Source organism: Accipiter gentilis, chromosome 2, assembly GCF_929443795.1.
Source record: "Accipiter gentilis chromosome 2, bAccGen1.1, whole genome shotgun sequence".
Classification (NCBI taxonomy): Eukaryota; Metazoa; Chordata; class Aves; order Accipitriformes; family Accipitridae; genus Astur; species Astur gentilis.
Genome location: NC_064881.1, coordinates 8,462,544 through 8,476,061, shown reverse-complemented (window position 1 = coordinate 8,476,061; position 13,518 = coordinate 8,462,544). Strand labels below are relative to the sequence as shown.

At 44.0% G+C, this 13,518-nt stretch overlaps 1 protein-coding gene and 1 non-coding gene across 6 annotated transcripts in view; one reads left to right on the top strand and one right to left on the bottom strand.

The window, feature by feature from the left end:
- The window catches only part of MAPRE2 (microtubule associated protein RP/EB family member 2), a 101,424-nt gene extending 88,356 nt beyond the window's left edge, over positions 1-13,068 (bottom strand). For 2 of the 5 annotated variants that reach the window (XM_049830185.1, XM_049830194.1), the window contains exon 1: positions 1,411-1,518. Coding sequence is in view for 1 of the 5 variants with exons in the window: in XM_049830159.1 (XP_049686116.1) it covers positions 3,049-3,120 (72 nt within the window). In the remaining 4 variants the exon portion in view is untranslated. Of the gene's footprint in view, positions 1-1,410; positions 1,520-3,048; positions 3,204-13,008 lie in introns of those variants that run through there. The other 3 variants (XM_049830178.1, XM_049830159.1, XM_049830205.1) reach the window with 3 other exon arrangements.
- TRNAN-GUU (transfer RNA asparagine (anticodon GUU)) lies at positions 6,261-6,334 on the top strand. The gene has a single exon. It is a non-coding gene; the product is annotated as a tRNA-Asn (tRNA).
- Positions 13,069-13,518: the final 450 nt, after the last annotated feature.

Genomic DNA, 13,518 nt, shown 5'->3' with positions numbered 1-13,518 from the left:
GCCAGCTGACTCTTTCCTCTGACAGCACTGCCCTGAGAAAGAAATATTATTTAAGGAAATCCCGTCATGTTAAAGAAACGGCAATGATTTTAGGATCTGTAAACCCCTTCTGATTCAGGATTCCACTGCCTAAATAAAGAGCTGAACAGGGGAATCCATAGTGGTGTGTTGATTCATAAACCAGCAAGGCACCCAGCTAAGCAGGGTCAGATTGGGTCTTCTCAGCAGTACAGGTAAAACTGACTTTGGCAGACCTGGGAATGTAGAGGAAAAAGGCGTTTCTGTCCTCATCCAGCAGTCAGAAAACTCACTTTCTTGGTGGTAGCGGAAGAGATGATGGGAAACAAGGAGAGACACTGAAGACTGTGCAGGGCCAGCAAGGTTTAAAGGCTGGACCAAGACTCAGAAGCTGCTGTCGTGACGGGGCCTCTCTCCTTCCACTCTGCCCTCCCCATCCTCCTGTGAACCTACCTCCTCCCCTTGGACCCTCTCTGGCCACCCACACCAGCCCCTTCTCCATGACCACCCCTGCACCCACCCCAGCCGAACCTGCAAGCTGCCCCACATCCCCCCCCCAGCTCGGCTCCAAACACACTTGTGTTTCTATGCATGAATTAAGGAGGGAGAACCCAGGGCAAGAGGTAATTTTAGCATCCGCCCAAATAAACTGAAGTTTTGTGCTTGAATGTTCTGATAGCAAAAGTATTGAAATGTGAAGGGACTAACAGAATACCACATCAGAGTAAGTGTCAGTCTTTATACACCACCTCAGAAAAATAAGTTACTAAGAGATTGTCATTGGCCATCTGCCTCTTACTCAGCTCACCAGCAAGAAGTCATCTTTGTGGACTTTCTGTATTTAGTACATACCTGGCTCCAAAATTCAAATCAGGAGAGGAAGATGGCACCCTAAGACTTGTGGTTTGGCTACTCAAAAGTAGCCTTTTGAAGATTTATCAAATATAATAAGTAATCGGCCATAGGACAGTCACTGTCCCTTAACTCATTTGTGTTGCATAGCAGGTTAGTGTCAGAATTATCCTGGATAAGTATTTTATTCCATAAATATTGCTTTTCAAATCACAAAATGACAGAAGTCACTTTAATCCCTGCTGGAGGAGTGACCAAATTTACAAACACACGTTAAGCTATGCAGCAATGTCAAAAAGTAAGTAACTCTACATTACCCACTTGAAAAACTCAAGCTTTCTCCCCCATTCAGAAAACCCACCCAAAAGTATCCAAGAGCAGAGACATCCAAGATTCTCTGCCAGTATCGACAGTACTTCCCCTTCTTTCATCTCTCCCATTCACTGTACCAATACAACAAAAGATAACAGCAAATATTTTTTAACAGTTTGGTCTACATCAGGCACTTAAAATAAATACAATGCATTTAAAAATACCTACGAGCAATCTAACTGCAGCACGTCAACCTCCCGGAAGAATGGCAGCGGATAAAGCCAAGGGAACTCCCTTGCAGGAGACGGCTACGCTGTCAAACAAGGCTCCTCTCACCACAACCCAGCACAGCCACAATTTGTTACGTATCAGTAAAAACACACTGTAAAAAGCAGAAATGACCACACTGCTCAAGTTAAGCATCCTACAAGTTTAATATTGACAGCAAAAGCTCCAAAAACCCCCACAGCACTATCAAGGTGGAAAACGTGTCTATTCAAAAGCAAGATGCATTTATTTTCTCATGTCTACTAATCACACAGAGTCAAAATACTCTGACAGCCTCTCCAACTTACGTCATACTATTTTGCCCAAGAGGCCATCAGTCAGCTTTTTGCCAGCTACATTAATTCACAGTTTTGCTTACAGCTTGAAAAAGAGAACCCATCAACACCACCAGTCTTGTGGAAACCATTACTTTGGTTATTTTTGTAGCACGTGGTAGTTATACTAGTATATTCTGGAGAACAACTAACGAGCCTCAAATACTTCCCCTGTTTTGGGCACAATGAATAACAACAATATTAGTGACTTCCGAATTGAAGGCTCACAAGAGAAAACTTATTACTCTGCTCCGATCTAGTTATGTACAGATAAAGTAATTGGAGGAAAAAGTTAACTTTTAAGACACTTATCTCTGGTTGCTTATTAAGTTTTCAAAGGAGTTGCGACTTTCTTCCATTTTCCCAGAGGCCTGAAAGGAGCTCCTAAAAGGTTTTTGCAAGGTTCATTCCCCTCTCTCCCATTCCTTATAATTCTGCTTTACTATCACACCAGCAATAAGCCCAGAGCTAGGTAACTGGTTAATGAGATAGGCAATTTTTTAATGCTGACCAGCATTCTTGACGCATCTGTGCTACACACCCTACATTGTTGTGATCACTTTTTGATACAATGCATTTGACTTCAGTTGAAAGATTTCACCCAGTCATCTTGTAAACTGATACAGACCTGTCTACACAATTCTTGTACCAACATGAACATCTGTGTTCAATAGCAAATAAACCTTTATAGCACCTAATCTTACTAGGGAACATCCACAGTAACTCACGAGACCTCTGCTGAACCGAAAAACTTAAAAGCAATCATGTGCACGTATACATAAGGAAATTGTGATACAGTACAAACAAAAAATTATGGCAGGATTCCTGGGTGTATCAGAAAGTCATGACTAAGTCACAGCAATTGTGCAATAAAGCATAGCATATCTTTTATTTGTGTGCTTGAGAAATTAATATTGGTGTGACTTACGAACAGCAGCACAATTACAACAGCCACATTAACCTTACTGTTGTGGACAGGTGGTGCAAATTAGCCCTCAAAGTCATCGGTCTTGAAAGCCTGACCATCCTATGACAAATAGCAACCTCTCCAAACTCTAATAAGTTTGGGGATGTTTTTTTAAGGTTGTTTTTTCTCCATTTGAGTTAGTGTTACAGGAATACAAAACTACAGAGAACAAAACTCCAATTACAAATGGCAGAGAAAATACAGACCTTTGAAATTACAACACTACTCAGCTCTCTGCCACAGAAATATCACGTGTAAAAAATGAACTAAAGTAGTAAAGCAGACTCCATGACTTACCTTACCTTGTTGTTTCAAAGATTGATTTAGAGGAGCATCCCCACTATGGGAATCTTTATGAGGCCTTGACATAGTAGAAGTTTTTTAAATTTTTTTTAAAGATAAAAGCCTGTTAAATAAAACTGCCAGTTGTCATAGACTGGTAGAAAAGGGCTTTCCCCAAGAAAACTTCCTTTTATAAACCTCACCATGGGTGTGGCTAAATGACTAGCTCCACCCTTCATCTCATTTAGAAACCCAGAGAGCCTATAAAAAACTTCTCTCGTGCAAGATAACAATTTTGTCAACTTGTCAGGTGCTCTGTTTAAAAAACCCAAACAAACAGATAACTAGTTGCTGGTTTCACAAGCTAACGGTAAAAATGTAGGTAAATAAAGTTGTCTCTAATATTTGCGGTTCCTGCAACATGGTCTACGTGTTAGTGGGTGAGCTTGCTCAGTTGTTTGCTTTTTAAAAGCACTGCTGTAACAACCTGAGGGAAATCTAACAGCTTTTAGTATTTATTTGTATTAGAGATGCATTATATTGAAACCTGACACATCTATGGACTTGCAGCAATTGTCACTTGCATCACCTCTTGATGAGACTCCACCACCAGTGAAGGCTCCAGTTTTCATCACTTGCATCACGAAGATGATGCAAGATCAAAGCCCTTTGCATGCCTCATTAAACCACACACATGCCCTCATGGTGGAGGGACCACCACCAATAAAACCCAGAATCTGTTCTTTTGTCTTCTACCGACTCTACATCTTAAAAGAAAGAGTGAACTTTCTTTTTTCTCCAGGCCTAATTCAAGAGCATGGGGAGAGGGACTAGGATGTTGCCACTAAAGCAATATTGCCTGCAGAGTTATATATTGCCTTGATGTGTAATACAAACCCATTTAGATGTCTGCACTCCTGTTTCTTACTCAAGTTTTTGTACTATCCCAACTGACATTTTTGTATTTAAGAACACAAGTATAAGTAACTATAAGCATAGTGCTTAAGGTTTTTTTTTTTTTTACTGAATAGCTGAGGTTATCCTGGCACTCCTGCAGGAGCTTGGGTGTGAAATCGGAGTTCTTGAGGTGTTTGGCAGGAGCTCAACTATGCTTCTATCATCTGGGTTTGCTTTCAAGGGAGTGATTAGGAAATTATGTTCATGTTAACAAGATCTGTGCAAGTAAAGGCTATTATGCCCAACATTTCCTGTATTTAAGCTGAAGTGGTTGTTCCATCTTGATATGAAGAGCTGAGGTATTTTCTTGAGAATTAGTGATTAGGGCCAAATCTTAACTTTAAAAACTATTACAAGAACATTCATTCCTTTGCCCAGTACCAGGCCATTAGTGTCTGAAAATGCTAACTGCTCTTTAAAATATATGTATCCATGTGGAACTTTTACTATAAAATCAGAATATAAGCTTAATACTGTCTGTGCTCTTCTTCCCCCACCTCCCGGAGTGTCAGATGGAGGAAAAAAGCCGCCTTCATTGCAACAAGAAATTTTGCTTAATAAACTACAGCATTCATTTTTCGTTGCTTCTGTACCTCTGCAGGCAAGATAAAGCATCTACTACTTTAAAAACCATGTTTAAAGGACAGATACCCATGTCCCTTTCTGTGGCTGAAAGTCTGTAATCTCATGCTCTACCGTACGTGAATGCAAAAATTCTGCAGTGTTCTCCAAGGGCAATAAAACCATTTCACCCTTTAAAGAAAGTCCGATGATTCTGGGAAAAAGACAACATCTTGGTGAGTTCACAAATTAAACATAGCATGCCAGAGTAAAGGAAGCAGTTTTATGTAAATGCAGAGTTGGGAGAAATGGAGACGAGCTCATTTTCTTTCCTACTACTGTGAGGTCCTTTAGCAGAGGTGCACTCCGTGGCCAGGCTTCCTCTCTATCTGCTTCAGCGATGATGGACAAAACAAGTCAGCTCTGACATCCTTGGTTCAGTTCTCACTTCTTTTGAATTGATGCTCCCCAGGCATAGTGCGGTATTCCACAGGTGTGGGTGAAAGGAGGAGGAATATCACAGGAGATGGGTAAGACCAGAAATCAGGATACGAGTGCTGGCATGTTGCACTCAGTGCAGCCAACCCTGTACTGATGCTCTTCCTAGGCTGGGGTTTGAAACCATGCCCTGTTTAGAAGTACAGGACTGGGAAGATACCAGAGATGATGCTTTAACTTTTAAAGGCTCTGCTGGTTTAGCCGGTAGTAACTACACCCCAATACTAAAACATTAAAAGGTGAAACTGAGTATAGTCTTATCTGTAGCAGCTAGCAAATAAAATCAGGAGAGAAAATGCTCAGTGCCTGGAATTTGCTCCTAATAAAACCTGCACATGGGAAAAAAAAAAAAAAAAAAAAAAGTCTTTTTTTCTGAATATCAGCAACCCCTCTTACAACTATGAGGGCACACCTGCACTGCCTGCCAGAAGTACTTTATTACTGTCCTAATGGCAAACAGAGCATTATGCAGCTGTAAGAGCAATTACGCTTTTTGCCATTACGACCAGAGGAAATTGCTAAAGCTTAGCTGACCAGATCGCATTTTTAGCAGCCCAAACTAGGAGAGGCGAGTACACAACTGTAAGCAAGGGGCTGGTAGGTTAGTTCTCACTGAGGACGCACTTCAGTCATACCCACCTCTATCGACGTCATCTTACTTTTGCCAGCTGCTACCCTGCAAAGGCAAGCCTTAAAAAAAAATTTGCTTTCCTGAGCAAGGGCGGTGGCAAGAGCTCCTCTTAATCTGCTCGTGCTTAGCAAGGCATCGATGTTTAAAGCGCAGAATTAACCTGCCTGCTGACACTTCAGGTTCGGGGGAAAACTTCGACTGAGTTTTAGTCCCGTTTTGCTCCACAGTCACCTCCCTCTTCACAGCCGCCTGGATCAAAAAAGCCCTTGGTTTGATAAAGCAGCGTGTTCAACCCCTGACCGCAGAGACTGCTTCTCGCTCCCCTGGGTAAGGCACAGCATTTTCTGGCTCCGCTGCACGGCTGGCAGAAGGCTAACCTGGAAATCTCTGCCGTACCCCCTTCCCGCTGCCTCGCCTCTCCCACTGAACCCAAGGCCAGTCCGGAAAGCAAGCGTTAGTTGTCAAACAGGAGCGGAGACCCTGCCTGGTGAAGGAGGGGTTTAAGAGTCGGCCTTACAGCACCGCGGCCGGGCACACGCGGGACCCCACCTCGCGAGGGACACAGCGAGCCCCGCGGGCAGTCTCTGTGGCGCAATCGGTTAGCGCGTTCGGCTGTTAACCGAAAGGTTGGTGGTTCGAGCCCACCCAGGGACGTGTCCCCCCCTTTGCCTGCCTGCGGTGGGGGGATTGGAACGAGGTGACCCTGCTTAAGCTCCTTTCTAACCTCGACTGTTCTATGGCTCTATAAAAAGAGAGCGCTATCCAGCCCCCGAGGCAAAGGCAGAAAAAAATAAGTAGCAGAATTATTGCCAATTTTGTGGTGAAGTCAGGATACAGCAAAGGAGAAAAAAACGTGAAAAATCCGGTAGGAGAAAGCAGTTGCTGCAGTAGTGAATGGGTGCAGGATTCTTTCCAGGCACAAAAACAATAACCCTGGAGCGGGTGAAAGTCCAGACCTCTTGTTTTCTTAACGAAGTTTTTTGCCATCATCTGGAATTATTTAATCTGCCCTTCAAAAGTCTTCCGAGACAATCAACCTAGAGCTCCTGTTCAAAACGTCAGCAAATGCAGTTTTCCCTGACATTCCCCAGGCTGTTTTCAGCTGCACCTTGCAACCTGAGCTTCCCCTACAGAAATGTATATTCCTAGCAAATATCCTGTGGCTTGCTAACGAGGTGTAAAGATGTTCACAACCAATTGCCAATGTCTACTCTCTCGTACCTCTAAATTTCCTGCTTTTTTGGTAAATATTTCTCATTATTATGATTGACACCAAGGCTAATGAGGGAGTTAAAGGGTTAACGGAGTTGAAAGAAGTAGAATAGAACTGACCATAAAAAGTCAGTGCGATCACTAATGGCTGAGAACTTGAGCTGCAAGAAAAAGATGTAAAAGCTAGCAGAAAAAAAAAAAAAAAGAATAGCTTAAGGCTTAGTCTGTATATGTTGCACAGATTATTTATGTCAGGGTTTTTAAATACCCGATTGTTTGCTAATAACTAAATTATTTAGCTTTACAGCAGACTTGCAGACTAACCTGTTGAAGTGGAACAGAGCTGCATGCGTGGGACATCCTGCCCTGGCCACTAACCACTCCGGGGAAACCCCAAAGCACATGATGCTGAACGGAGCATCAGGTGCCAGGGCAAGTATTTGCTCTGTTGGTGCAGTCTGGTAGTTGGAGTTTAAGCAGCAATCCTGATAAGACAGGAGCTCCCTGCTGCCTCTGTGATTAGCTTAATTACAAACAGAAGTCACCTGTTCTCCTTTTGTGTGTATAGGCCTATTAATACTAATGATGTGCTCATGCCATCTGTCAATGAGCTATTTCCAATTTTACAAAGCAAAACAGACAATATTTGCAGGTGCTTGGAAATGTATTTATTTGGTCATTAAATCCACAAGATCTAAATGTTGCCAAACAATATTTGCTTTTGCAGGTACTCCTGCAAGACAATGTCTTCTGAACTAATATCAGACATGAAGAACTCAAGGCTCTGATGGAAATCAAGAAAGGTAGTCATCTATTGCTTCAGTTTTGCTTCTTAGCCTAGATCTTTGCCTTTGGCTTGCAAATATTCTTGGATTCAGAATCCTTAGCTCGTCAAGGGATGCTGTGTTCCCAGCAGAGATGAGTCATGAGATCCAAGGTTAGTTTCAAGTGCCATATTGCAATGAAGCTTCAAGACTGAGTTTACTCACAGCGTTTCTACTTAGTCTGAATATTGTAAGGCCAAGCAAAACATATTGTTTTCCTTTGATAAAACTTGACATGCTTCGCTTGCACTGTGATTCAAACTGTCTGAAGAGATTGTTACTACTACATATTCAACCCAGTATTAACTGAGACATAAAATGGTTACCAGATCAAAGCTTATTTTAATAAAATTCCTCTGGAAGGAGTAGCCTGAGAAGATATTCAGCCATTTCACATTAGATGTTGCACAACCAAACCATGCGGTGAAATGAGAGGCAGATTTTTCCCTACTGACTTTAACAATTCTATCAAGATTTACTAGATTAAAACAACTTAGGTCTCTGAAGCTTATAGCAGATAGACCTGCACATTACATCCTTCTTCCCTTCTCACCTGTCAAATCTATGCAGGATTTGTATTTTCTGGCAACTTCTTATTGTTATGTGGTTTGGCATGGGTAATTAGATCAACCTGAAAGCTTGCCATTTATGTGTATGGCAGATTATCCAGTGTTAGGACCCTACTAATTTTATCGCTTAAGGAAAAAAGAGTAAACTTCAGTAAATGTTGTACTGAAGAAATACTACTGGCTTCTTCCTAGAAGGTGGGAAAGTAAGATGGTGAGCCATTCTCAGAAGAGACCAGGTTAAAGATTAGGCTCCTGTAAAGCATTAGAACTGTTCCTAAACTTTAAATAGGACAAATTAGAAATCCGGGGTCATGCAAGGTTCAGTGGAGTGAAGCTGGACGATTGCAAAACTCTTCAGTACAAGACGCAGGAGTTTCTGGGATGGAGGAGGTGTTCAGCCAGGATCATCAAGGCTCTCCCCACAAACTTTGCCATGTTTTCATCTTCTACTACCTCCCCCCCCCCCTCTCCTCTTCACCACCATCAGGCATCTTTACCAGACCACTGTGAAGAACTGTCACCACCTTAGGGCAGCAGTTGCTGATCAGATTTGAGCATACTTCCCCACCTGAAATCCTGCTCTTGCTATAGGTACTCTGTTAGACAGGAGGGTTGCTTTCCTTCAGCCTTTTTAAAACACTTTTTGGATATGGCCATAATAAAAATAGTGCAGGGCAGCCCTGCTGCTGGCTGCTGACGCCGGGCAGCGCTCCCAGAAGAGGCTTGCACCTTAATCCCGCCTGCCCTGCGACTGTGCGCTGCGGCTACTCTCCAGCCCATCGGGGACAACTGCAACGTGAAACTGTTCTGAGATCCAATTAGAAAATAATAATGTAAGTGCTTGCCCTGACAGCTTTCCTAGAGCATTTTTTGGTTTTGGGATCCTTTCCCTGCAGTTCAGATTTTGTGTTCCCTTCTGCCGTCTCTTGACTCCTGCTGCCTGTCCCCTTTTTCCTCACCTGCCTTTCCCAAATGCAGAAGATGAGTCATTGCTTCTTCCTTACAGTCCATGAAAAACCCCTTGAGAAACACACCTTGTTTGAGGCTCTTTCCCCACCCACCTTTCCTGCTGACAGATTAAACCCTGTAGTTTCTCTTGCTGCCCTTAGAGCACCCATTGCTCTGTCGGAATTCAGTCTCTTAAGGTCACCGCTTCTAGAGATGGGCAGTGTACAGACTGTCAGCCGGGAGGATCCACAGCCACCCCATGAAAAAAAAGGGCGCAAAAGCCGTACGTGGATTTCCCCAAATCACCTCACTTTTTCATCAGTGAGAAATCAAGCCCCACTGAAGCTGCAAGAATTTCACGTTGCCAGTTGTAGCTAACCTCAAAGGAGCTAAGCCAAAACACTGACTTTTATATACATACACACACACACGTATACATGCATACAAATAAATAAATAATGCATATAAGGGTGCTAAAAGGCTCGGGATCTCATTTAAACCTTGCCCAACACCACCACGTGTGCCATCATGCAACGGTTGGTCTTCGGGCCCCCAGTGACTCAGAGCAATGCTATCGACATTGCGCTTTCTGCACCCGCTGCAGTTCTCCCTCCCGCGTCTCCTCCAAACGCCGGCCCAGCCCAACTCTGCCTGAGACAACAGCTTACACTGTTTAACAGGGTACTGTATCACTCTCCAGAGGTGCCCGAGGGGAAAATGCATTCCACTCACCTAATTGTGTTAGTCTAATGTTTCTCCCTCTTCTGGAATTAAGCTATTTTTTTCTAAAATTTGACTGTATTAAGGTTTCAGTGTTGCAAGGCTTAAGAGAAGATGGGCCAGGATAAAAAGCTATTTTAAGGTAAATTTGAATGACATGTTTTAGCAAGTTTTAGTAATTTTGAAGGTTCCCCCAATTTTTTTTTTCAAAGATTAACTGTGCATGGTTTTTTTGTGATTATACATTTGGGAGTGTGTATGCTGGGGTGGGTGGAGGGGGTGTCATTTGTTTTTTAACTCCTCCAAATATTTCACTGGCATTTGGAGGAATGGTCAAAAACAGCATAGAAAAATGTTAATTAGCCAGAAGAGACAATGATAAACAGTTGAGAATGCTTGGACTCGAAGAGCTAGAAGAAACTTGATTTGAGAGTTCTATTGTCAGAGAGGGGCCTTAGATTTAGAATATCAGACTAAAACTAAATCAGGCCATGACAAACAAAATCATAGGGCTGAAATAACTATTCCAGCCCCAGACTACCAGTCAGCATTGTCAATGCCTAGGTTATTTCCAACACACTTTAGACAGACTCTGTGTCCTCCTGAGTAAGCTGTCCCCACTGCCTTTGTGGACAGGAACCTCTCCTGCCTGAGGAGCAAAAGCAATGGCACAAGAGTCCCTGTTGCTGTTCAGAGGAAGCGGCACGCTACAGGAAGACTTAACCTGGAAAACAGGTACCTGGTAAGTGGCCAATTGCCAAAAGTTTTAAATAAGCAGAAGACACCCCAAATGACCAAACCATATTCAGCACCAGGCGTTCCGATACAGTCTGATAGGGCAATTGGCCAAGTTATACCGACCTGCCATGGCACACCCCACAAAGGGAGGTCATAGAAAAATATCCATATTTTCCTGTCTCTGAAACATCTCCAGAAGGCATAAGTACCTCATAGACTCCAGGTCCCCAAGATGTTAACTGCCCTGTACGCTGCTGTCCCTGACTCCTTCCCTCTCTTACTAAGATGATCCTTTTCTCCTCATGAAGCTGAAGTAGCTCATGGATTCTGTAGGCTGCATTTGAGGCACACTGAAGGAAACCACGCTTGCCCTCAGGAAAAGCCAAATTTACCAACTGCTAGTCATTTCTGAAGCCCTTGGTTGTACTTAAATAGATTGTGTAGCACCTTAGGCAGCTTTCTCTGCTAGGCATAGTATGAAACTTCACTATTGCAGCAGCAATACCATAAATCTTGAGTGTTTTAGGAGGACAGCTTCCTGTAACTCAAACACTGCGCCCACAGGATATGGCAGTGGGTGAGTTAAGGGGTCATAACCCTCCTGCCCTCCACTTTGGGGGTGATTTCCACTGCAAGGACTTTACTAACAAGCAGCCATTGAATCTCAGCAGTGGTTGCGGACAACCCCTGTGTGAGACAAAGACATTTTGTGCTCTTTGTATCTTCTCTCTCTCTTTGGGTGAAGCGCCTGTACGTCAGGCAAAGGAGATGGAGCGAGCGTGTATACACCAAGGATTTGGAGAGCATTCGGCCCCTGACCTGGGCAGCCTGATGTGACAGTGCGTACAATTGCTCATACAGCTGTTGGATAATAAATATCTCAACATGCCCTTGAGATGGTACTTCTAAATACTTAGAACCCTGACTAAAAGATTTACCCTGCGATAGTGTTCCTGTAGAAGTTTTGACACAGTTCATTTGACTTCAAAAGACAGTATCTTTTGAAAGAGGAAGTGCATCTTACAAAATAACCTTTAAGTTGTACGATGCTTTGTTTGAAATATTGTTCGGCTCTTCCACTTCTAAAACGTTATCTCTATCTCAGTGTTTATCTTCTCTTAAAACATAGCAAAATTGCTACGGTATTTCTTGTAAAAAGTTTTCACCTTCTTTACCACTTCAGATTTCCTGCTATGTTAAATTATGAGCTTATATTACTAGCCTCAATTCATTTGCTACACAGTTTGGGGCCACAGATAAAAAGCAAGTAGCCCTTTGGGAAGCAAGGAAAGTACAAAAAGGACTGTAACTCACTCACTGTAGAAAGCACCAGAGGGTTGTTTGTTTGAATTATCAGAAGCAGCTGTTTAAAAAGAAAAACTGGAGGTATTATTATTTTTTTTTTTCCCCTCCTACAACCTCACATGTGCCACTGCTGCATAGGAAGCTTGCACCTTCAGGTAGCGTTAATATCTGCCCGTAGTGCTGCATCCTTCCTCGCAGGAGCTGCCACTCTTGGACAGTGAATGCAGCATGCTGAATCATCAGGCTTTTAGGTGCATTCTCTGGAATGGGATTTATTCACCACGGAGCTTCCCTACCACGCAGCATGCCGAAGGAAAGCTCCTTTCAAACCTCTGTTACCACAGGCTGTTTTGGATGCTTACAACTCAGCAGCGAGGTGCGAACCAGTTATATATCGAAGGATTTGAAATTCATTCGGTTGTAAGCGTCTTCTTGCTCTTGACACAACGCATTGCAGAGCCAGCCAACAACTCTTTGGTTTCTCAACTATTCACGTCGACAAAACACATAAACATGCTTCTCAGTCCTGAAGCCCCCTAAAAACTAATCACTCTCTAGAGATGCTACTCATCGTAACGCTCCTGAGATTTTTCTGGCTTAATTGCCACAGGATAGCGGACTCGGCTGGAGTCGGGAGATTGTTTTAGCACCGTCACAGTGCTAAAATTTCACTTCCCTTTTTTTTTTTTTTTTTTTTTTTTTTTGACGAAGAGTGACTGACTACAAACTGCTTCGCTCCCTTCCCAAAGTCCTTTCGGACCCACGGCTGCGACCCCCCCCGAGCTGCCCACGGGTGAACGGATCGGCCCGCGGGGGGGGGCGACAGGGGTTCCCCCCCCCCTCCCGCGGGCCGATCCGTTCGCCCGCGGCGCACAAAGCCGCCCACGCCCCGCCGGGCCACCCACGCGTGGCACGACCGGTCCTCCCCCCCCCCCCCCCCCCCCCCGTCGCTCCCGGTGCCAGCGTGGCACAATTCTCCCCCACCCCCCCCGCCCCGCGGTGCTCTCCTCACCTGCTGGGACCCCCGCCGCCGCCGCCGCTTTTCCTTTCTCCCGCCCGCCCCGCTGACAGCCCGGCTTTGTCCGCCCGCCCCGCTCCGCTCCGCCCCACGCGGGAGGCGCCACCGCTCCGGGCACCGGTACCGGCACCGGCACCGGCCCCCCCGCCCCCGAGAGGGTGTCCTTCCCCGCCCCGCTCGCTGAGAGCATCCCGCCCGGCGGGTTTTACACGCACGGGGCAGCCGGTGCACCAACCCGCGCCTGACTGCATTGTTATTTTTTTTTGTTATTGTTATTTTAAAATTTTTTTCTATTTTATTTTTAGTATTTTTCTTTCCTTTCCTTTCCTTTCCTTTCCTTTCCTTTCCTTTCCTTTCCTTTCCTTTCCTTTCCTTTCCTTTCCTTTCCTTTTTCTTTTCTTTTCTCTTCTCTTTTCTTCTCTTCTCTTTTCTTTTCTCTTCTCTTTTCTTTTCTTTTCTTTTCTTTTCTTCTCTTTTCTTCTCTTTTCTTCTCTTTTCTTCTCT